This window comes from Trachurus japonicus, chromosome 16 (genome assembly GCF_045865225.1).
Source record: "Trachurus japonicus isolate A0001 chromosome 16, Traja_1.0".
NCBI lineage: Eukaryota > Metazoa > Chordata > Actinopteri > Carangiformes > Carangidae > Trachurus > Trachurus japonicus.
Window position 1 is genome coordinate 12,844,400 of NC_140922.1, and position 22,259 is coordinate 12,866,658.

The window sequence follows — 22,259 nt, forward strand, 5'->3', positions numbered from 1 at the left end:
AAGGGCTGAGAATTAGTGTGCTCGTCAGCAGCATCATTTCTGAGAATCCGTTAACATTTTATTGGTGTACACAATTGATACAAGTGTTAGACATCCAAGGGGACAACATCCACAACTTGAACATACCTTTGTCAATATCTTTTATTTGAACTGCTTTAATAAAAAATCAAGTTCTGAGGGGGGGAAAAGTAACAAGAGTCCAGAGAGGCAGAATAGATCCATAAACCATGATAGCACTGGGGCTATACAGCAAGAAAGCTCAAAAAGCACAAGGTTATGTTTTGTGTAGAGGACTCAGGAAGGAAGGATAGCTATTAAACAGAGAGAGAGGGAGAGAGAGTGTTTTGATTTTAGTTAGGTCTGAATTGAAAAGTGGTGAGAGAGAGTGTTAATGATATGCAGAGGAAAGGAGGCCAGGCCTGATGAAAGTCCAGCTAAAGTCTGTATAAACACAAAGACTTTTGGAGGAGGGTGGGGGGTGAGGATGGAGGGGTGGGAGTGGGTGAATTGGGGTGAAGTTGGCCTGAACGGCGGTGAAACAGAGAGAAACAGCTCAAGAGCAAAAGTAAATTCAGAAAATCAAACACATTTGATCTCCTGGATCTATCGAATGATATGCGCATACACGCTCGCACGCACACACACACACACACACACACACACACACAAAGTGAACCTCAGGCAGCCGAGTGTGTCAGTGTCCTCTTCCCTGTTTACCCAAGGTGGAGCTCAGAGTTTGTTAAATGACCTTTATTGTCCCCGGCTGGTGAATGAGCTCCAGCTAAAGTTTCCCTGCTCTCTCTCAGTCACGCAGACAAGAACCAACACATACAGTCAGTGCTGCTCAGCCTGTTTGTTTCAGTCACTTCATTGTTTGACTTTTTGATATTAACTCCCAGCACAAACACAGGCACATGTGGCTCTTTTAAAACATGAATTCCCACCTCGCTGCTGCTGCTTTTCCTCACGGGCCCCGTATCAACAGCTCTCCTGCTTTACTGCGAAACCTTTCAACCCGAGTCATTACAGCCCAGGGCCAGTAATGATATACAGTTACACCGCTGCTGCTCTGTAATAAAGTTTCCTCTAGGGGTAAATACCAAGGCAGGGTGCTGTGGCTCTACATTAAATGGCCTTATCCAGGTGCTGAGAAGTGGGACAGATAATTCAAGAAGTTTACAAGTTTATATTATGAAGGAATGTGGTTTGAAACAATGTGTTACATGCAAAGGGTTAAGGAGGTGAAACTACCTCTCTGCCTGCTGCTGTATCATATGTCATATTCTCCAAATCTCAGTGTTGCTGTAACAAAGACCTCCCACCCTCCTCCTCTCCCCCCAACTTCACATTGGATCTCACTCTACAGTGTTGTTAAGGTCACAGGTCCCGCCCACAGGACTCTCTGATTGGATGTCGACCCTGTTGGGATATTCAATCAGACACCTTGCTCGGCGCTGTGATTGGACACAGCCGGTGCAGTTATGCAAATGAGCACCTGGTGGCGCCTGCTGGCCGGACTGCAGATCCTGGACTGAGGTTAGAGCAACACAAGCCAGGGTTTGGATTCAGTGAAGGGGCGCGAGGAAGCGCAGGGACCCCGGACGGTCTGGTTTTAAAAAAAAAATATCTCTCTCTCTTATTGTCGATAAGTTTTTGAAAGAAAAAAAAAACTATCCATCCCAAGAGTGTGAGCTGAAAATCTGGCTGCGGGTGTTACTATATCGACCAGCAAGTGCGGAGTGTTTGGTTGTTGTCTGACTTTGGACAGAAGTCGTCCGCGGAGCGCAGCAGCAGCAGCAGCAGCAGCAGCAGCAGCTCACTGCTCCGGGGCTCGGGGCTTGGATTATTCAGTGGACCCGTGTTGTTTATAGTGGCAAAAAAAGAGACAAAAGTCAAAGAAATACAGCTTCTCCTCCTTCACACAGACTTCACGTGAAAGTCTGGACTGCTGTCAAAGAGCTCCTCTGCGTGTCTTTTTAGGTAAGTCCTGACAAACTCCTTAAACCCTCCGCGCGTTTCCTTCCCCCGCGCACTTTCTACTCCATAATAAGCCACTGTAATAATAATATTGCAGCGGATATTTCCAGCTGTCTGTGTGTGTGTGTGCGTGCGTGTGTGCGTGTACGTGCGTGCGTAGGCTATCTGTCTGCCTCTCACTCTGTGGTTTGGCGTCTGTGAGTCTCGGTGTGAGGCTGGCACGGTGACGGCAGCCCTCAGCCTGGACGCTGGCCACGGGGGCTGTTTGGGGAAGCGCACACGGTGTGTATGTATAAACGTCGCGCCCCGGGGGCTCTGCACGTTCAGTGTGGGGCAGACACGCTGCGGCGTTCACGTAGCTGAAATATCCCGACAGAGTACATCATCACCACCAGTCGAGTCTTATTGCAAATTGTGCTGCTCAACATCTCGCTGTCCTTGGCAGCAGAAGAAAACCATCATCCACAGCCCCAGACTATGACTATTGCTTTCACAATGTTTACATTCACTTAATGTTCCTAATGTACTTTTATTTCTTCCATCCAACCCTTCATAATTTATATACCCTCACCAAGGCTCATGGAAACTGTAACCCTCAACTGTGACATGGATTTAGGTGAAGTTGTCACCAGTCATAATGTTTCACTCATTTCTTCAGCAGCTTTACATCGCACCTCATTCAAAGAACTCCACAAGTTAAACAAAAGTAATTCTTCCCGGCATGTCCCAGCTTTTACAGCCTGCCCCAGCCCTGATGAATGGCTCAGTAAAATGTGTAATGTTTGAGATGACCTCCACACATCCAGGTGGGGGCCGTCATTAACCCTGAGACCTCCCAGCACCACAGGTGACCTCCAGTGAGAGACCATCAGCTCCAGTTTCACTCACCTCTGGCTTTAACATGTGGATGATGATGATGATGGTGATGGTTTTTGGGGCCGAGTGAGTCACCAGAACCAAAACGCCTGAAAACGAGCAAAGAGCAGCTTGGCAACCAGAGACGGGAACACTTCACTCTCTGGGGATGAACTCGCCAGAGGGTTTGGACTTTGAACAGGTTGTCGATGTTTTGTTTTTCGTGAGCCAGGAGAAAGAGCTGGTGTTGAGAGCGTCTCAATCGTGTGGTATGATAAATGGATCCTCATCTTTTTTTTCCAAGAGCAGGAAAGTTATGCTCAAAAACTGCATATTTCAGCTCCCTGCGCTGTTCGTGGTGTAAAACAGACAGAAGGAGAAAGGTGGCATCGTGGGTGTGTGATTGCAGGTGTTCCTGTCACCTGCTCGTTCCCGGTGTGTTTGTGTGTGCTCCTGTGCTCGCAGGGAGGCGGAGGTGGCCTGATGTAGGAGGTAACAATGGGCTTCAGTGGGTGTGCAGTGCAGCGGTCAGCCACCTTTCACATCGTATGAAAATGGTACGTGTGTGTGGGTAGTTTGTGCGCTGCTGGGCGAGGCGTTAGGGGACTCTAACAGAGTCCAGAGGAGGTGTAGCTCTGTTCGAGGTTGAGGGGAGGAGGTTGTGGAAGCTTGGTGTGGCTCAATGTGCTATTTGCCAAAAGATAGGGAGGCAATAAAAGGCACATTTCTCTTCTCGCCATCCCTCCCTCTTTAGCTTTTTGTAGCAAAGGCATAAAGGGAGGAGGAGCAGTGAGTGGTGGTGGTATACAGCCCCTCGCAGCAAACACTGGTCTGCTGGATCCCCGTCTAATGGGCATCTGGCTGATTCTCCCAGATCATCCCTCGAGAGCCATTGGCCTTGCATAGCTGCTTTTTATCAGCTGTATAGTCCAGCAGAGGAGACGCAGAATATATGAAATGGTTGGATAGACCAGTTATGTGAGTATAATTGTGAATGCACACACACACACACACACATTAGGAGCATTTTTTTGTGATCTGTCTTTATCATGACAGGTTTTAGGAGAAAATGACGCTAATTGCATAATATGATTTGTTGGGAAATGTGCATAGAGCAAAGTAATTTGTCTGATGGTGTCAGAGAAATGCCTGCTGTTTTTTTTTCTCCGTCTTAAGAGATTTTAAGAATCAGCAGTGAGACTATTGGAAAGCTGCTTTTTTTAATACACAAAATAAAATACAAACAAAGTGAGGTTTTGTGGCATTGCTGCTGTGTTGGGACTGGAAACACACAGATGCCTGCCTGTGTGCAAGCTTACACACAGACACACAGACACACACACACAGCAGTAGGATTTGTTGTCCACAGTGAGAATTGCTGGTTTGCACAGGCTGGTTGATCATTGACCTCGGTCTGTTGTCCCTTATCCGACCCATTGTTTTTTTGTGCTTTTCTTGACTTTGTCCTTGTGTTTCTGGTTGTTGACCGTTCTGAAAAGACTTTAAGCAGGTGGGTATAAATCCAAAAAACCCAAAGGCAATTCCCACACAATGGTTGACCTGCATGTTTTGCACAGTTGCCTGGTCTTAATAGCAATGTGGCTATAGTTAACCACATAAAAGAGCACAATGATGAGAGCGGTGGGGGGGTTTCAGTCCAAACGAAATGTCTTTCATGTGACTTCTCTCGCAGCGATCGTGTTGGGAAGCAACTCCTCTAAAATTGTGTGTGTGGTCATAATTGGCTCCCAACAGACTGTGCAGGAACCTCAAGGCCACTGGAAGAATTCATTTAAGTCCAAAGACACGGCACAGCTACTCGCCTCCCTTCACTACGGCTCGCCTTCTAATCGGAAATGAAACCAATTGAAGGCAGGACTCCGATGTCCACCCCTGTTTTCCTAAACCAATTTCCCCCTCAAGTCTAGACAGCTGGACTTTTCAATTGCATTTGCCGAATGTGTGGTCATGTGCAGAGCGGGCCTGACGTGACTGTCGGAGAAACAAATTCATCGTGTAATGGGCGGTGACACTTCAAAGCGGTATCCAGTGTTTTCTTGTGCTTTGGTTGTCAGCAAGTTCTTGAATCTCTGTTTGATTTCCTCTCGATGAATCTCCAAAGTCCCACCTTCCTTCAGATCAGCCGTGCCCGCCCCCCTCCACTCGGCCCCCCCGCCCCCCCCTCCCCGCCTCTCCGCCCCACCCTGACATCCAGCGTACCTTTTGATCCACTAATTGATCATTCTGGCAATCTGTCTCTCTCTCTCTGTATCTAACATGGTGCACAGATTCTGCTTCTTCATCTTCTATCTTCACATTCCCTTTGAAGCAGCACTAGATGTTCCATTTATTCTGCTCCCTCCTTCCTCGGCTCATCCATCTCATCCTCAGCCTCCCATCTCCTGTCGTTCCTCTGACTGCGAGCACAACCTCATTTATCTGTTTGCTCATCCCACTACTGGTTGCCCTGCTCAGATACCAGTGTTGTTGTGTAGATATAAGCAAGCAGGGGTGATGCTCTCACTGCTTCAAAGAATTTGCCACAGTCTCTTATCAAAGTATCTCAGACCTTGGCTTCATGCTTAATTTTTACCTGAGGAACTGAAATAACTGTTTCTGCATATAACCCAAAATTTAAAGGCAGGCTATTTTTGAAGTGCAAATATGAATATGATGTTAGTCATCACCAATCAGAATGAGGCAACGTTGTTTTTTACAGAAAAAAAAAAAGATTGCCAGTGTTAATACAACAATTTTCTCAACAATGATGAATGTTTAATAACCCAGAAAATACTGAAATACTTTAATTAGAAAACAGCTCTTCTAATTTATTGTGCTCTTATAATATAACACTGTCAGACTTCAATGGTTTTCAAAAAGCGATTTTGTCTTTCTTGCCTTTACTTGTCAAAACCCGGCAGCCACGTTACCCACAATGCAACTTGGTCCGCCAACAGTTTAGTCGAAGATTCTGCATGTCGTCCTAAGCAGTGGCAGAGTGCAGCCTGGAGCCGGTTTGCCTGGAGCACAGGTGACGAGCGTGCAGGTTGGTTAGCTCACTTCTTTCTGGCTCCATGTTTTTCACTTTCAGACATACAGTCTTTAACCACCACCGCCTCCAGTGACATCACTCGAGGCGGTTTATCAGACTTTGTGCAGCTCCCTCTGGAGCCACAAAAGACTTAACACAACTTTTTCCACACATGCACTTGTGCTCCCGAGGACCAGTAAACAGACTTTACTATACAATCTTTAAAATCCCTCCTTTTTTAGATCTCATAATGTCGAGTTTAGGTAATGATCTCATTAGATAAAGACAATGCTTCAGTGCTAATGCTGAAGCCTGTGGGCTTAAAACCAACCACAAATCATGTCATGTTCCTTCACATGTCTCTCCAGCATCTGGCAGTCGAAGTTATCGCTTCTGGAGAAAGAAAGACAACCCAGATGAAAGATGGAAACTCACAAACCTAAAAGCCAGTGTGCGCTCTGTTCCCCCTTTCGTCTCTTTCTTTTCAGTTTTTTTTTTCATCTCCGTTCAAGTCCTCACACTGTGGTGGTGTTTTCAGCCAAGCTGCCAGCACACACCGTGCCTCTTGTGGCTCACTAATAATTACTAATAGCTCCTGGCCAAGTAAGTGCTTTTTGAAACCTTGGAACATGGAAGAAGGCCGCGTCGCACATCAAAGGTTACCTCCTTCTTCATTATGTCTCCTCCTCGTATGATGAATTTGAGTTGTAACAAAATCCACGCCGAGCGGGGCGGACCTGTCTGCCGTTCACTCAGAGGGGTTTAGAGGGGCACATTAGCATCAGGAAACAGTTGTGTGATGTGTAATTTAGCTCTTTTCAGGGGGCGTTTTTTCTGCTGAGAGGGAGGAGGAGGACTGTAAATGTGATAGAGGTATCAGCCCGTGCCCCAGGCTTTTAACTGCGACGAATGTGTGTGTTTATTTGGATATATGTGTGAGTGGGGTTTCAGCAAATACCAGACTTTATTATTAGTCAGGTGCCACACATTTTGAATGGTAATTTGCTTCTCGTTTTTTGGTTGTTGCTGCGGGTGTTTTTTTGTTGTTGTTGTTTTGTATTTTATGCCTGGTGCAGAGGCTCAAAGACGTATGAAAAGATTTTCTCTGTGCTCAGCTGTCGTTCATTAGGAATGAGGAAAAGACATCTGTTGGAAGGTTGTGTTAGGCCAGACTTTTTTTCTCACTTTGACTCAAAATGCTGAGTCTCACTGAACTCCTTCCCGTTTGACCTGATCTCTCTGGTTTTTCTCTCTGCTGTGTTCTGTTTCTCTCCAGGCCATCCCTCCTTCACTGTGTCCCCCACTCTCTCTCTCTCTCTCTCTCTCTCTCTGTTTCAATAGCTGCTCACTGGATGAATAATTCTCACCCTCCTGCGGGGCAAAGAGTTGCCTTTGTCCCACGCTTGCTCTGTCATTTGGAGTCTCTGTTCAAATACTTGAGGGAATTTTCCTTCACCATGGCGTTCTTCTGTCCGTCCGCCTGTCTGTGTCTCAGTCTGTGGTCGTTTTCTCTCTGCCCATTGTGAGAGTAGCACTGTGCTGTCACATGCCTCTCCTTTCTCCTTTCACCTCATCCTCTCCTCTGCCTCTCACTTGTTCTCTGACAGGTGGCAGTGAGACTGTACAAATTGAATTCGGGGAATTGGCTGCCATGGCACTGCAGCCCTAAAACAGCCCTTGGTGTCAAACCACAACCAGAGATCCACATCGTGCACTCTGCTGCTGTGCTGTCATATTAACATGCTAATGTTACCACATGCCCACTAGATTCTCATTATGATTTTTGCACCCACGCTTCAACTAAGGTCACACTCCGGGTTTAATCTTCACCCACTGCAGCGGCGAAGCAGATAACTTGCCTTTTTAGCACAGGAGAGTGAGGTCTCTTAGAACTTGTTTCACTAGAAAGTGAAATGACACCCCTCTCATTCCTGTTGAATTATATGCAGAGGGGAAAAAAAGGGGGAAGAAAAAGTAGAACATAGTCTCAGGACGTGTGTGGACATGCATGAAGCTTCAAGCCCTAAGAACCAAAAGGTGATCCAGTTGCTGTGAGTCAAAACCAGTTTCCCAGAGTAAATTATAACGCACACACTGTTCTAGTGTTTTTCCTTTGCGTGCACAGAGAGAAGATTAAGTTGGTTCACGTGGCAGCCGACTCTGTTTAGATCATGTTGATTGACAGAGGTGCCAACAAGGCCTTCACATTGTGGTGTTTTTGTGTTGTGCTCTCAGTTTGTCGTCATATTTCAGCTCTCACAGAAAGTCTTTTGTTTTATTTCCTAGGCTCTTAGTTGTCATACATATACAAAAGGCAGCCCACCTCCTTCTGGGTCGTTTGTTGTTGTTGTGATGTGTCTCTCCAGGATTATTTCCTTTTTATTGCTTCTGCAGATGCCATAGTGTTGTAGCATAACGACGCAGCCATAATTAAAAAACAGTCCAGACTAAATGTTGTATTTGCACTGCCGGCTGGTAGCTACAGGCACAAAGTCTGGGTATACCTGGTTGTAACTTTTTAATTTGCAGCTCACTAATTCTTGCGATGATTGACGGAGGACAAACCTGCAGATGTCACCTTGTTCTTTTCTTTTGTTGTTTTGTAATTGACAAGCTTTTAATTGGAACAAAGGTTAGACAAATCAGCTGTCACACATTCACATTATCAGGAAAACAACGTTGCTCTCCGAGGACAGAGAAATGGTGGTGCAGGCTGCAGCAGAGGATCAGGGTAAACTGTATTCTCCAGGAAACCAATTATAGACAACTAGACCCAGTCTGTGAAGGAGAGGCTGAGATGTATGCATTTATTATTATGTATCATTTGTAGCATTCAGTCTGTTGAAAGCTGTTAATGAGGATGGAGCCTGACCATGGCTGGATTTTTGTGGGTGATAGAAACATCGCATTTGAAAGTTTTAAAGAATCTGATGATGATAAAAGGACTGATATTCATTTTTATACCACACAAATACAATTTTCTCACAGAAAATCTCTTTTGCATGTAATCCGTGTCTTGTCATAATTGGCCGGACCACAGCATAGACTAATATCAGCTGATATTTTGTGCTGGCCGAGTCTAAACTCAACCAGGAGCCATTGAACAAACATATACAGTACAGTATCACCAGCATGGCCAGAGGCACAGAAAACTGCTCACCTCCACCTGACTCTTAAATAAGTGATTTTAAAAGTAACTTTTGGTTTGGTTCTGCGCACTGTGTGCCTGTGTATTATACATATTTTATGTCCGATTTCGTTTGGTTCAGATGTGAGTTTTAGGCTGTAATTTTACCACCAGTCCAGCACAAATCGAGCTTCTACCATGAAACTTAAAATCTCTGAAATTTGATATAATGTTTCCCAACCAACCCACCAGTCCATTACACCAAAAAAAAAGTAAGGAAGCAAAAGAAAGTGTGTCTGGGTTAAAGTGTAGGCTAATCTTTTGTCCCTACACTTAGCAACAGGCCTGTGAGGCTGCTGTTGATGAGGGCATTCTTCACTTGCCAGACCAACCTGTAGTAATCAGTCACCATTTGTCTCTGTCCGCCATGCAGATATGCTGAGCACTGCTGCTACTGGTGCGGACTGATGGGACCAGTGAACCTGCTTCCAAGTATAAAGTAGACGGCGAAAGGAAAAAAGATGGAAGTTTCACTCTTTTAGTTATGATTGATTTCAGTTTGTATAGCTGCATGCTAATGAACCCAGCTTACATCCGTTTTCCCCCAGTTTTTCGGGTGTGCTCTCTCTGCTGAACTATCTCTGGTCTTATAGCTCATAAATTATATGTGTTATTTTGTTTTGCACAGCACTGCTTTATGACACTGCTCTGATGTGACTGTACCGCCAGGAACTTGCGTTTTGAATTGGGTATTTTTTTGTGGAAGCTGAGCTGTCATAATGACTCAATAGATGTTAATAGATGTTAAGAGCAAGCAAAGTATTCCTGGAAACATGTTTCTGTTTTACAATCCCCTTACCGAGCTTTCTTTATCATGACTCACCACCTCTTGAAGTCATCCGTCGGTCCGATATGCTGCACTTTCTCCTTTTTTTCCTGTTGCTGCCGTTTAATTTGTTTTTCTGACTCTGCCACTTGCTGTCTCCTCCGTCAGCTCTCATTACCTTGTTTAAGTGACTCATCCATCCTTCCCTCCTGCTTCCTCAACCTGCGGTAAAATTCAGCAAAATCAGATTCCACAGCTCTGACCAGCACTTCCTCATATAGAGGAATATTGTGATACACGCCGGTACAATTTGATGACCAGTCTGTGACTGATAAGACTGTAGCCAACAGAAGAGCACATTGCCAAACTTCACCCACTGTTACTGTAGGTATTATTAGGATTGGTCTATAATTTCAATTTAAAGAGCAAACGTCTCCAGCCTGTCTCCAACATCCCCGCAAGCTTAGGGGGAGTTCTTGTTGTGGTGTCGTGTTACCTTGTTTAGCATGGGGAAAGTATTACACAGAGTGATGTATTAATATTTAACCAAAGAAAGCTGAAGAAAATTCGTTCAAGACGGGAATGAAAGGAACCCTCTCAACAGATTTGTGCAAGCAGGAAACTTCTGCCTGCCCTTGGAGTGGGTCTTCAGTAAAAACAAGGAAACCGTTGCCCCACAGGGATCATCACTTCACTCACACCATCTCTGAGTCACACTGAAAGGAGCTTGTTTGTAGGAAAGCCATCTGAGGACCTTGTTTCTCACCGTTTCAAAGTGTGGCAAAGATTGGAGACTAATTCACACTTCCTTCTCTCCAGGACGCATAGGCTAGCGGTGTGTATGACCTCGACAACTTCCTCACACACTAATGGAAATCCAAAAACAAAGAGCTCACTGCTCCCGACTCCCCAGTGGCGATTAGTCACGTCTAAGTGGGGCAGTGTGTTACTCTATCCGGCCGTGATTGGAGACTTCACACGAGGTCTGTGTGGGGAACAAGAACAATGTGAAAGCATCAAAGCTCAGTATGTTGTAAATCATGTGATCACATTATTTCTGTCTTTCCCCCAAAATTACAATTTTTAGATGAGGTTTTAACATGTATTATAAACCAACTAAGACTAAAGGCTGTTTGTAGCTATGTGAGTGAAATTTCTCCAGAACTACTGGATGAGTTGTCACAAAAGTTTATTCCGACCTTCCTGCGGAAATGATTGTTCTGAGAGAAACATCTCCACAGCTATTTAATGGATTTCCATGAAACGTGTTACAAACATGTTGCCTTCAGCATAACATTGACTATCTGCTCTTCTTATCTGCTTTTCATCTCACGCCATCGTCAGGGCAGTCTCAGCTTAATGTTAGCATCAGATCACTGGGAGCAAGTTAGCATGTGATGTAAGCTTTTGTTGCTGACTTGGTTGTAAACTCGAATGAAATGTGAATCAATTTTCTTTTAATCAGCAGTTGTTTGCCATATGGTCCTGTGGTACAGTTGAAATATGAAATTGCAGCTACTTAAAACACTCATGACAACTATCCACCAGAGAAAACATGATAGAAGATATCAAGAAGATGAGAGAAGGGGCTGTTTTCTCCCTCAGCAACTCTCATTCAACAACAGTTCATTTGTAAATTGGCTGCTAAGAGCTGCCGCGTTCAGATGGTTTGTATTGTAAAGGTAAAACTGAGATAATGAGCAAACACTGCCACATGCATAAATGTGAATTTGCTGAGGATGCTGCGCAGCAGCTCTGTTAAGTCTCAGATGTTGATAATGCAACTGTGACAGCTGGGAAAAAATGGACTCCATATTGACTGTGATTGATTGCCTCTGTTAAGTCCCAAGCTTCTGTGAGCTGATTTTAATACCACTCTGACACATTGAAACTAATGTCTGTCTGGAAAGGAGGAAAACCGACCCAAAAAAGTCTAAAAGTAAGGATATGCATTGGGAAATGGGCAGCAGTGATGTAAAACATACACACTTTTCAGTAACTGTGATAAAAACTGAAAACCACCTGAGCTTTGCCTTAGGTCACTGTGCTGACATTTGGACCGGCTTTATTACACAACTGGAAAGAACAACGTATGCTAACGTTTGGTTCCAACACGAGGGCCTCTCTAGAAACGACGCTAACCAGCGCCAAGGCAGCGTTGCCATTTTCTTTTTTAACTGAAGCAATCTAATTATAGAGACTCTGGCAGGCTAACTTTAATGATGCAATCACTGCTAACTAAAAAAGTTCTCTGTGTGTCTCTCTGCCCTCGACTCTGCCTCTCTCTCTCTCTCTCTCTCTCGCTCTTGTCAGTGGTGTTTAGTTGTGTGGGACAGAAACGGCAGCTGCTCATGAGTATTCATTAGTCCTGCTCGTGGATTAGCTGAGACAAAATGTGAGAGAGTGGATTGAGCTCCACAGTGCGCTGCCTCCTCCAGAACACAGCGGGTCCTTCTCCCTCTCTATGAGCACTAACCACAGCTGTTCAACAACACTTGACTTTTCCAACAACAATGTTCTCAGATGGCGGCGGGTTAGGGTTCGATCCTGCTCGCCGAAACATTTGTCTGGTTTTTGTTTTATTGGTGTTTGTAGTGTCTTTCTGCAGTGTGGTAGATTAAAGTTTATTCCCCCCCTCCCCTCCCTCCCTCATTGACAAATGGCGATGAAACACTGTCGAGCATAATGTTTGTTGACATCGTGGTGGTTGTTATGGTGATTGCCTTGGAATTGTGGCCCCCAGTCATCAGATTCGCAGCTCAGATTTTTGCACACACAGCTCAGTCCAGTAAGCCCCATATTTCACCATTTTGTCATCTGGCATACTGTATGTTCACACACACACACACACACACACACACACACACACACACACACACACACACACACTGACTTGAACGACTTGTGTGTTTTTTCCTGCAGCTTCTCTCCCTCTCTGTTTCTCTCCCCTCCTGGAAACACATGCACCATGGATCGGTTGCGTTGTGTCTCTCATTCAGGACAGCTGCACTGGCTGGCTGTTTCTAAGATCTCCTCTGTGCCCACATTTGCAGCCCATGTACCCATGCGTACACGCACTGTGAGGCCATAAGTCACCCTCCCTACACCACATGTACCCGTGTCATCGCTGCTCTCGTTCCACCGTCTCCGCCATGTTGTGCCTGAGCTACCTCTAATATTCACTCTGTTTCCATACATTCACCCTCTCTGCCTCCCTGGTCGACCTCCCCCGCCCCGCCCCGCCCCTCCCCATCCTCCAAATCTCCTGTCACTACAGCTGTGTGTCAGCTGTCGGCCTGTCGCAGTCTAGGCAGAGATGAATCTGAAACACAGAGGGTCTACAGGGAAGACAGCCTGGCCCCTCCGTCTCTCCCAGCTGTCACTCCCACTTCAGACTTCCACTTATCAGGAGGTTTCTTTCCTTCGTCTTGCTCCACCACTGGAAGTCTTCCTCCGACGTGTTCAGAAGTAAAACATGCACATGGGACAGTGCTGTGAAATATGCATGTTTCTTTTCCATATGATTTATATGTTCATTTGGTAATATTAAACTGGTGTTGTCAGACAAAAAGCACAAAAGATTTCTAGGAAGAAAGCTAATAAATACTGCAGACATGCCAGTTTATTATGTACGGACTAAAACTAATGAGGGCAATAACAGACTTGCATTAAATTCTAGGCTCATTAAGGCTGTGATGTTGAGGTGCTGATTCATTTGTATGGTCAATTTGGAAGCGTACTCTTTAACATTTTTTCCACCCCTTTTTTATTTATGTGGGTGAAACAACGGTCTGTATATCATTTCAACCACACAGTAGAATTTACTGCAGGGCTGTTGCATTAAACTGCACTATGTTTTAGCTTGGTGTACAGAACAAACTCACAACTAAGTGGAGGTATTTTGAGAAGCTTTCATCTTTCAAGGATCTCAAGCCACTCAAGAACTCATACAAAACATCTGCGGTGTGGTGTCAAGTCAAAAGTTGTTTATTTTGCGCTTCAGCAGCACAGACCAATGTTTGCGTCCCCATTACCTCAAAATACTTTCGACATCTGTCCTTCTCCTCTCTGGCACTCATTGGTTTTGATTTCTCCAATCTCAACGCTTCATCTGTTTGTTATTTATTCCAAACAAGCATCTCCAACTGGGTGCTCCAAATATGCTTCGTCCTATTAAGGGAAACTAGGTTTGAAATCAGTAATTTGGAGAAATGATTGGTATTTCAAATACAGACGGAATAAAATTATCTGGGAGTAAATGGGGCCGGCTAATTATACCATCTTCAATTACCAAGCTGTTTGTACCCCTGCTAAAGGCAGCGAAGTATTAGTGTATCACGGCATTCGGCTGCCAGAGACAAAAACAAATTAGCTCGTGAACGTGGCCTTTGTTATGTGGCTTTGTGCTCCCTCCTCTGGGGTCCAGCCTGAGCTGGGCATGCAAGACGCTGAGAAACAAACGACTGAGACGTGCTACGTGCCGTGGACTAAGAGGATTGGCTTGAGGAGAGTTGAGATATTGATGGAGATGTTGAATGTGTTTGCATAGCAGGCAGAGGCCAGAGCTGCATGAGTAAATGTTTGATGTATTTGTATACCTGACAATGACAAACTTTGTGTTTTCATAGTCCACAGGCAAGAATCCTAACCAGACTTGTATATCTCTGTTTCTGTGACAGGTATGCCTGTGGTCGTCGGCGTGTCTCCGGACAGGTAACCAGGTGCGTTGCTGCTGTCATGGCCTTGCCTTCCCTGCGGCCATTTCCTGTCACTCTGCTCACTGTCCTGGTGGCACTGGTGTCGTCTTCAGAGGAACATGAGTGGCACTTTAACCCAGGTAGGATGTCATATCGAGTGAACATCGAAATTGTGATGGATAAATTGTAATTTTTTTCCCCTATCGTTGTTTTTTTGCTCCCAAAAAAACGGTCACATTTCATACTGTCGTTGTTGTTTTTTACAGCCACAAACTCAGACATGATTGCATTTTCAAACCTCTTCCCCGCTTCCTCCCGTTCGCGGACCCAGCAATCTTCTGTCCCATTGCTCCGACATTCCCCTCACATTCTCAGATCAGTAAGGCTCATTCTCCGTCCGCTATCAACAGGCTATCCTGTGTCCGCTCCCTGTCTGCCAGCCGGTCGTGTGTAATAGGAGAACGAGATAGCTGGGCAGGCCTCAGCCGCCCTCCCCTCTCCTCCCCCTGGCTCGTCAAGATTGCTAATGCACAGGCAGCTCATGAAAGTGTCAGTCAAATGCCGGGGAAGGGGAACGCATGAGGGGTTAGTTAATGCGAGCCAACCAGGTATGACCAGAAGAAGACTGTCAACCCTCTGCCTGCAGCAGCCAGACTGTGAGGGAGAAGGAGGATGTTGTTGTGACTGTTGTTTTAATTATAGGCTGATTCTGCAGTCCATCAATGATTCCTGAAAGCCCAAGGTAACATCTTGAAATGCTTTTTAATCCATTAAACAGTCCAAACCCCAAATACTGTCAATTTTTGATGTTATAAAACTGAGCAGAGAAGAGAAAATCCTCACATTTGAGAAACTGTCAGGAACCAGCGAATGCTTTGTGTTTTCGCTCAACAAATGACTTAAATGACTGAGTGGAACAATAGCTAAAATGACAAAATGAAAATGTGTTGGCAATTATTATGCTGTTGTGGCATCTGCATGGTGCCCCAGTGTCGGTTTGTTGGTCCAGACTGAAATATCTCAATAAGTATTGAATGGAAAGTTGGGAAATGTGGCGAGCTGAGAGGAATTGTAATAACTCTGCTGATCCCTTAATGTTTTATTAAGTGTCAACACCAGCTCAACATTTCCTTTAATCCAATTGTGACCAAATATCTGTGACAATAACAGCATTATCATGAGGCCCAGCTGTGCTTTGTGTGTGGTGCTAATTACCAAATTCCTGGGGGCTAATACACAAATGTTACCCCAACTAAATATCAGCATGTTAGCGTTGTTATCGTGAGCTTGCTACAATGCTGTAAATTAGCATTTAGCATTTAGCTCAAAGTGCTGCTTTTCAGCCTCAAAGAGCAACTAGCACGTCCATACACTCTTTGTTTAAGAGAAAGTGCCTGGAAACCTTTTTAAATTAAGGATTTGCTACGTTCCTTTGTCTAGAGTGATCATGTAATATTTTAGGCTTTTGTGCCTTTTGGTTGGACAAAAGTGATTTGAAGATGCCATCTTGGGTTCAAGGAATTTGTGATAGTTTATGTTTTTAATTATTATTTTTTAATTTTGTTTTTCCATCAAGTGCTTAATTAGAAAAAATAACTGCCAGATCATAATGAAATTATTGACTTGGTTGTTGGTTGGAGGCGGAGCCCTTAAAGAAATTGTTGGAGTAATTGTCTGCTGAATGATCTGCTGATTTATGGCCTGTGCGTGTCAACATAAAGTGAAACTGGGATTTGTAGTGAAATCGATGGTGATAGATGGACAGACTTTAGCACAACCCACTGACAAACACAGACACCTACACATTTTGTCTCGTAGAAAAGAGGCGAATGGAGTTTGACAGTGTGAGCAGAAATGTTTTGATACGTGGGCTAAAGTTTCATGAAAAATGACAAAAACAGGAGGTGAAAGCAGAGGACACCGGAGAGGAGAGGGAGCCAGAGACAGAGCTTGCAAAGATTGCAGGTGGCAGGGTGTTGACTGGCAGTGTGTGCTGATGATGATGGTGTAATGAAATGGGCACCTGCCTGTAGGGTATGGATGAATTGTGTATGTGTGTGTGTGCATGTGTGAACTGAGGGTGTGTGTGTGTGTGTGTGTGTGTGTGCTGCACCCGTCGGGGTTTTTAGGGTTTGTCATCCAGCCCAACATTCCTGTGCGCTGACTCAACGACAGAAACTGAGTCAGACGCCGACCCCCGCCCCCGCCTCTTTCTGTCACCCTCAGCTTCCCGTCCATATCACTGTCAGTACCCCTTTCCACTTTATCACTACCCAACCCCTCCCTCAGCCTCTCACCTCCCGCTCCACCTCCACCTCCTCCTCGTGACTGACTTTCGGAGTGGATAGCTGGGTTGTTGGGTAATCCCTGCCTGGGACCATGCTATCTGGATCATTTGATAATGCTGCCGCTGGAGCGCAGTCAGCACAGATATTCGAGACCTGTCTGTGTTCTTGAGTTCGCCCTTCGTTTCTTTCGCTCCTTTGTTCTCTTCCTGCAAATCCCCAAGCGTTGGTAACTGGAAACGGGGGGTGTGCAGGGTGGCTGGAGACGAGAGGAGGTGGCTTTGTGTGGGATGGAGACAAATGGACCAAAGAATCTGGACTGGTGTAACTGGTGTCTCATAGGACCACTTTATAGAAGAAGCGTGCCAATTAAGAATTAATGACGGTCTTTGATACTGTCAGTTTTGAGAGGACCGAGGGGAATTTCTGGAATAAATGATGCAAAAAACACTGCTATTTAGTTTCACACGACAAACAAATCCTCAGAGATTCTGCCCCAAATTTCGGCAAAGTGGAACAAATTATTGTAGGGTTTTTGGTATTTTCCTCCCTCTTCTCATTGTCTACATGGGTTATGAAGCATGAAGTCCGGAAGTTTTCACAGGGATGACATAACAACATTATGCTCCGTGACCAATGATGGCTGCTGACACTTTAATGGAAATATTAAATTTCTCCTGGGCATGTGCTCCGTGAAAATGAGTGTTACTCATGTCTTTATTCGGCCTCTGTCCCCCTCTCTCCTTCCCCCCATCCTGCCCCGACAGCTCAGTGTCGTTACGCCCTGGGGATGGAGGATGGCACCATCCCAGACTCTGACATCACTGCCTCCAGTGCCTGGTCAGACTCCACCGAGGCCAAACATGGACGGTAGGAAAGTGTGTCTGTGTGTGTGTGTGTGTGTGTGTGTGATGGAAGGATCACTTGCTTGTATTTTTGTATTGCTTGACGTTTACACTTTTGCCACGATAAAGATGATACATCATGTATTGAACATATAGCATTGCACCATTTTTGGATGCTTGCTTTAAAGATAGAGAGAAAGATTTCAGGAGCCATTTTTCCTGTAACATACATTTTCCAGGTGATCATTGGTTTGTTGTTGTGAGATAATTCAGTGCAGGCTGCACACATGACCATGTAATGACATTTTCCCAATCTCTAAAACAGCACAATGATTAGCTTCAATGCAAAGTGTATATTATAGGTTGTAAATGGGTTAAAACATACACAAGCAGTGGTATACCCCTTTCAGTTTGGTTTGCCTTGCTCTTTTCAAACCAGCGTACAAAGAAAACATAATCACCACGTTGAGCTGCCGTGCTGAATGGGATGATTGGTTGTGGCTTGATAGGGCATATTTAATTACCTGGTCCCTGAACTCTATAACATCTGCATCTGGGATTTGTTCTGCCGTTCATTTAATGAATAAGGTGTAAATTGGACCAGTTAATCAAGCTGTATTATCTGTGTTGTCATTAAAGCAGCGAGGACCATGATGTCACGTTGACTAGTAACTTAGTAACTCTAAGTCAGAGTGACCTTTAAAAGAGCGGATGTTGTACTTTACTGCAGCACAAGTGATTCAGTCAAGTAGCAGCACTTTTATGAGATATTTTTGTGCTGCTCCGCATGTCATGGACTGATGTGTTTGTCTGCATGCCTTTTTTTTTCAGCATGTTGGCACCACGCTCGAGTAATTTGTCAGACGTCTATTAGATTATGATAGAAGATGATAGTGTGTGTCTTTCTAAAACCCACTGGGTAATTATATTACCACCTTGTCTGTCTGGCAGCGAGGTCAGAGTCACGAGAAGTAGAACATGCAACAGCCATGTGCGCAGGCCTTAGAGGATCACGTGTGTGTGTGTGTCTGTGTGTTCATTTGTCTCCATTGGTCTGCTTGGCAGGGTCTCTTGGCCGAGTGTCTATCCATGTGGAAATGATTATTAGCCCTAGCTCGTTTTAAGATACACCGGGGAGACGCTGAGAGAGAGAAAACAGAGAAAGCAGTGAGAAAAAAAAAGAAAACAAGTGAGAGGTGGATCACTGCTGTGGTGTGCTGACAGTTGGAGAGGAATTAATTTGAAAACAAGGTTTGAGGGAGGGTGTTATGTTAAGGGAGGGATTGAGGGATGGAGATCTGGTAGGTATTATCTTTTTTTTTCATGGCTGTTCTTGCTCAGTGGGCAGCGATACATCATCACGTTGGTGTGAGGGAGTGGTGCAAAGATGGAGGGAACTGAGAAAGAAAGAGGAGAGAGGAATGAGATTGTGGGCTGGTATTTAAGTTAGGAAGCGAAAGGCAGACTGGGACAAACAGGAGGAAAGAGAGGTACAGTACTTGGCAGAGCAGTGTGCTGTAACGTTGATCCCACTGGCCGCTGCACGCCGGGTCGAACTCTGCCCAGTCACATTCCTCCTTCCTCCGTCCCTCCTCGTCCTCTCCTCGTCCTCGCCTCCCTCCATCACAGGACACTCTGCCGAGCTCTGATGTGTTGATATCATCTCGTGGGTTTCCGGCTCCATGATCTCACCCATCAAGTGGGGAGAGCAGGATGGATTGAAATATTAGCTCCACTGTCAGCGTGACGGGAGTTGATAGGATGATTTGTTTTGGCGGCCCAAGCAGCGGCTTTCGGTTATGAGAGAAGCCCCACAGCGGTCAGAGCAGGGTTGTGGCCTGGCGTCTGCACTAAACACACACACACATATACACACACGCACACACACATATACACACGCATACGCATCCACACACGGCCAAGTTTGTGGTCTTCATGTGGCCAATATGTGGTGGTAGTATGTACTTTTCTTCTCAGACTGGATTGAAGAAGGTCACACTGAGTGAAAATGTTTTAGTAGTGCATGTGTGTGGTCGTATCCCGATTTTCCATCTGTCTGTAGACCCTCTCTCTCTCTCTCTTTCTCTCTCCCCCTCCCTTTCTCCCCCTCTCTTTCTATTACCTGCGGCGTGTCTTTAGCCGTAGCCAGGTTTCTGTATCTCTGCATTTCTCTGTTTCAGACAACATTGCCTCATTTATGTGAATGTTCGGCTGCCGTGGAATCCAATATGTACGGTGGTAGAGGAGTCGGGCTGTTTGTATTGAATTCTCACTCGTACCTCTGCATGCTGCCAGCACTGGGGGTTTTGATGTTGTCGGTGTTGTTGTGGGTGTGTTGTTTGTTTGGGTGTGGGACTGGGATTTTGTGAGCTTTCTCAGTTGGGTTGTTATTCAAAAAATGTCTTTGTTAGTTTTTCTCGATTTGTTATCGAACATTATGAACCAACACCCTCCCTCCCCCCCTAATCTGTTTGTTTCTCTCAGGCTGAGCACTGGAGAGGGGGATGGAGCGTGGTGTCCTGCAGGAGCCGTTTTCCCCAGTGGATCTGAATATCTTCAGGTCAGACACTTGGTTTACTCTGCTCTGATCTGTTGTTATAATGAGCGCTCAGTCCAGTTGTGCTTAATTGTGTACCTACAACCACAACTGGTGCACCATAACTATCAGTCATCATCATCATCAATCGGATGTCGGCAGGATTGTACCGACAAGGTTTAACTTTTAAACCACATAAATCATAGTTTAAGTTCTGTCACACCAAAGTTTGAAATGAAGAAAGATTCGATTTAAAGCTCTCTATCTTGAAATTTATACTTAGTCATGACTCATGTTTAGTTGGTTGGTTATTAGTTTAGTTTCTATTTAGTTTCCAAAATTGGATTTAATTCTGTTTGTCTTAAACCTTGTTGGTTCAATCCAGCCACCTTGTTTGTTTAATTTGTGTGAAAAGTGTTTTGTGACAGAACGGGGCCAGCAGTTTCCCTGTGTTTTGATCATGTATTTTTTCTTGCCAACAGGTCGACCTGCACAAACTCCACTTTCTGGCTCTGGTTGGTACCCAGGGTCGTCACGCTGACGGGCACGGCCAGGAGTTTGCTCGCAGTTATCGACTCCGCTACTCTCGAGACGGAGTGAAATGGATCACCTGGAAGGACCGCTGGAGCCAGGAAGTAAGCAAGATTATTTAGTGTTTAGTTCTTTATAACACAGCTGGAGCTCGCCGCCTCTTCACATATGTGCACACAAATTAAAGAAAGAGATTGTTTACATCTCACTCAATGAGCCTGGAGGAAATTAACCTAAGGAAAAGACTCCATTGCAGATAGGAACCGGCTAATTATCCCGAGTCTGCTGAGTATAAAAGCATTGCAACCTTATTATTCATCTACATTTGATTTATTATTTATTTAGCAGTGAAGCAGTTTATGTCAGGCAACAGACGCAGCCTTCACTGCCTGATTTCTCAACACCGAGCAATGAAAAGCCTTAACCTTTTGAAGGTAAAAGCACCTGCTCTGCACTGTATGTTCAACCACGCTGACATGCCAGAGTTTTAGGGGAATATTCAGATATTACACACAGGCGCATGTAAATCTTTGAATGAAAGCTGCTCCTGAAGCTCTCGCTCTGAAAAATCCTTCAGTCTGCACACCTTTGAGTATTAAAGAATAAGTTCAGTCAGTTCATTTGTACTCTTCTTAGATTAACAGATTTTGAAGACACACTCTGAATAAAAAGTCAAAGCCTTCAGGCGAGATTATTCAACCTTGCAGATAACGGAAGAGACGAACGATGTACTGTGTGATTGAATATTTGTATTTCTCTCCCCCAGGTGGTGTCAGGTAATGAGAACACCTATGATATCGTGCTGAAAGACCTAGGCCCTCCCATTGTGGCCCGCATGGTGCGCTTCTACCCCCTGGCTGACCGAGTAATGAGTGTTTGCCTTCGGGTGGAACTCTACGGTTGCGTTTGGGACGGTAAGTGTGTGTTGTGTTGCTGTTGTGGCCTACTTAGCTATTCATTTTGTCTGTGTATTCGGAGGCATGCCCTCCAGATCTTGATAAATCAGATCACATCTCATATGGTGAAGGTAAATGAGTTTGCTATCATCCTAGATTTACTTTTGTATGAGATGGAAAAACAGGAGTGAGGGGTTGGGGGTTGGAGGGGGGGAGGGGGGGGTGTTGCATGGATAAAAGAGGCCGCACAGTGATGAATAGTGTTGGTCTCTCTGTTTCCTGAAGCACAACACTGACTAACTGAGTATTTATGACTGGCTCGACTTCTGTCCTGCCCCGGCCTCCTCCTCCCTCAGACAGCATCGGGCTGCCTGTAAATCAGAGCTGTCACTGAGGCTAAAAGCCCCTGTTTCATGGTCTGTGTCTTCGGTGAAGACCACCTCTAAAATATGCTCTCATTCTGATTCTGGGTCGGCGCAGCTCCACGAGCCAGACATTACGCTGGATCCACAGAATGTCAAGGTTTTACATGCATTCGGTATCATCGAGCGGCGGCGCGTTGTCTTCCCCCGTGTTTATTGTTCCACATTTGATACAGACCCGCACGGCCCTCACCCACCCACACGCAGGCACACGAGATGCACATCTGAATG

The 22,259-nt window shown here is 45.2% G+C and overlaps 1 protein-coding gene across 16 annotated transcripts in view; it reads left to right on the forward strand.

Annotated features, from left to right (window-relative positions):
• The first annotated feature begins 1,462 nt into the window (after positions 1–1,462).
• ddr1 (discoidin domain receptor tyrosine kinase 1) overlaps positions 1,463–22,259 on the forward strand; it is a 38,372-nt gene continuing 17,575 nt past the window's right edge. For 3 of the 16 annotated variants that reach the window (XM_085801625.1, XM_085801629.1, XM_085801635.1), the window contains exons 1-6: positions 1,518–1,980; positions 14,496–14,653; positions 17,566–17,668; positions 20,128–20,203; positions 20,662–20,814; positions 21,477–21,624. In XM_085801625.1, coding sequence (XP_085657751.1) covers positions 14,554–14,653; positions 17,566–17,668; positions 20,128–20,203; positions 20,662–20,814; positions 21,477–21,624 — 580 coding nt within the window. In that variant the 5' untranslated portion in view covers positions 1,518–1,980; positions 14,496–14,553. Of the gene's footprint in view, positions 1,981–2,917; positions 3,390–3,573; positions 3,811–14,495; positions 14,654–17,565; positions 17,669–20,127; positions 20,204–20,661; positions 20,815–21,476; positions 21,625–22,259 lie in introns of those variants that run through there. The other 13 variants (XM_085801626.1, XM_085801634.1, XM_085801638.1 and 10 more) reach the window with 9 other exon arrangements.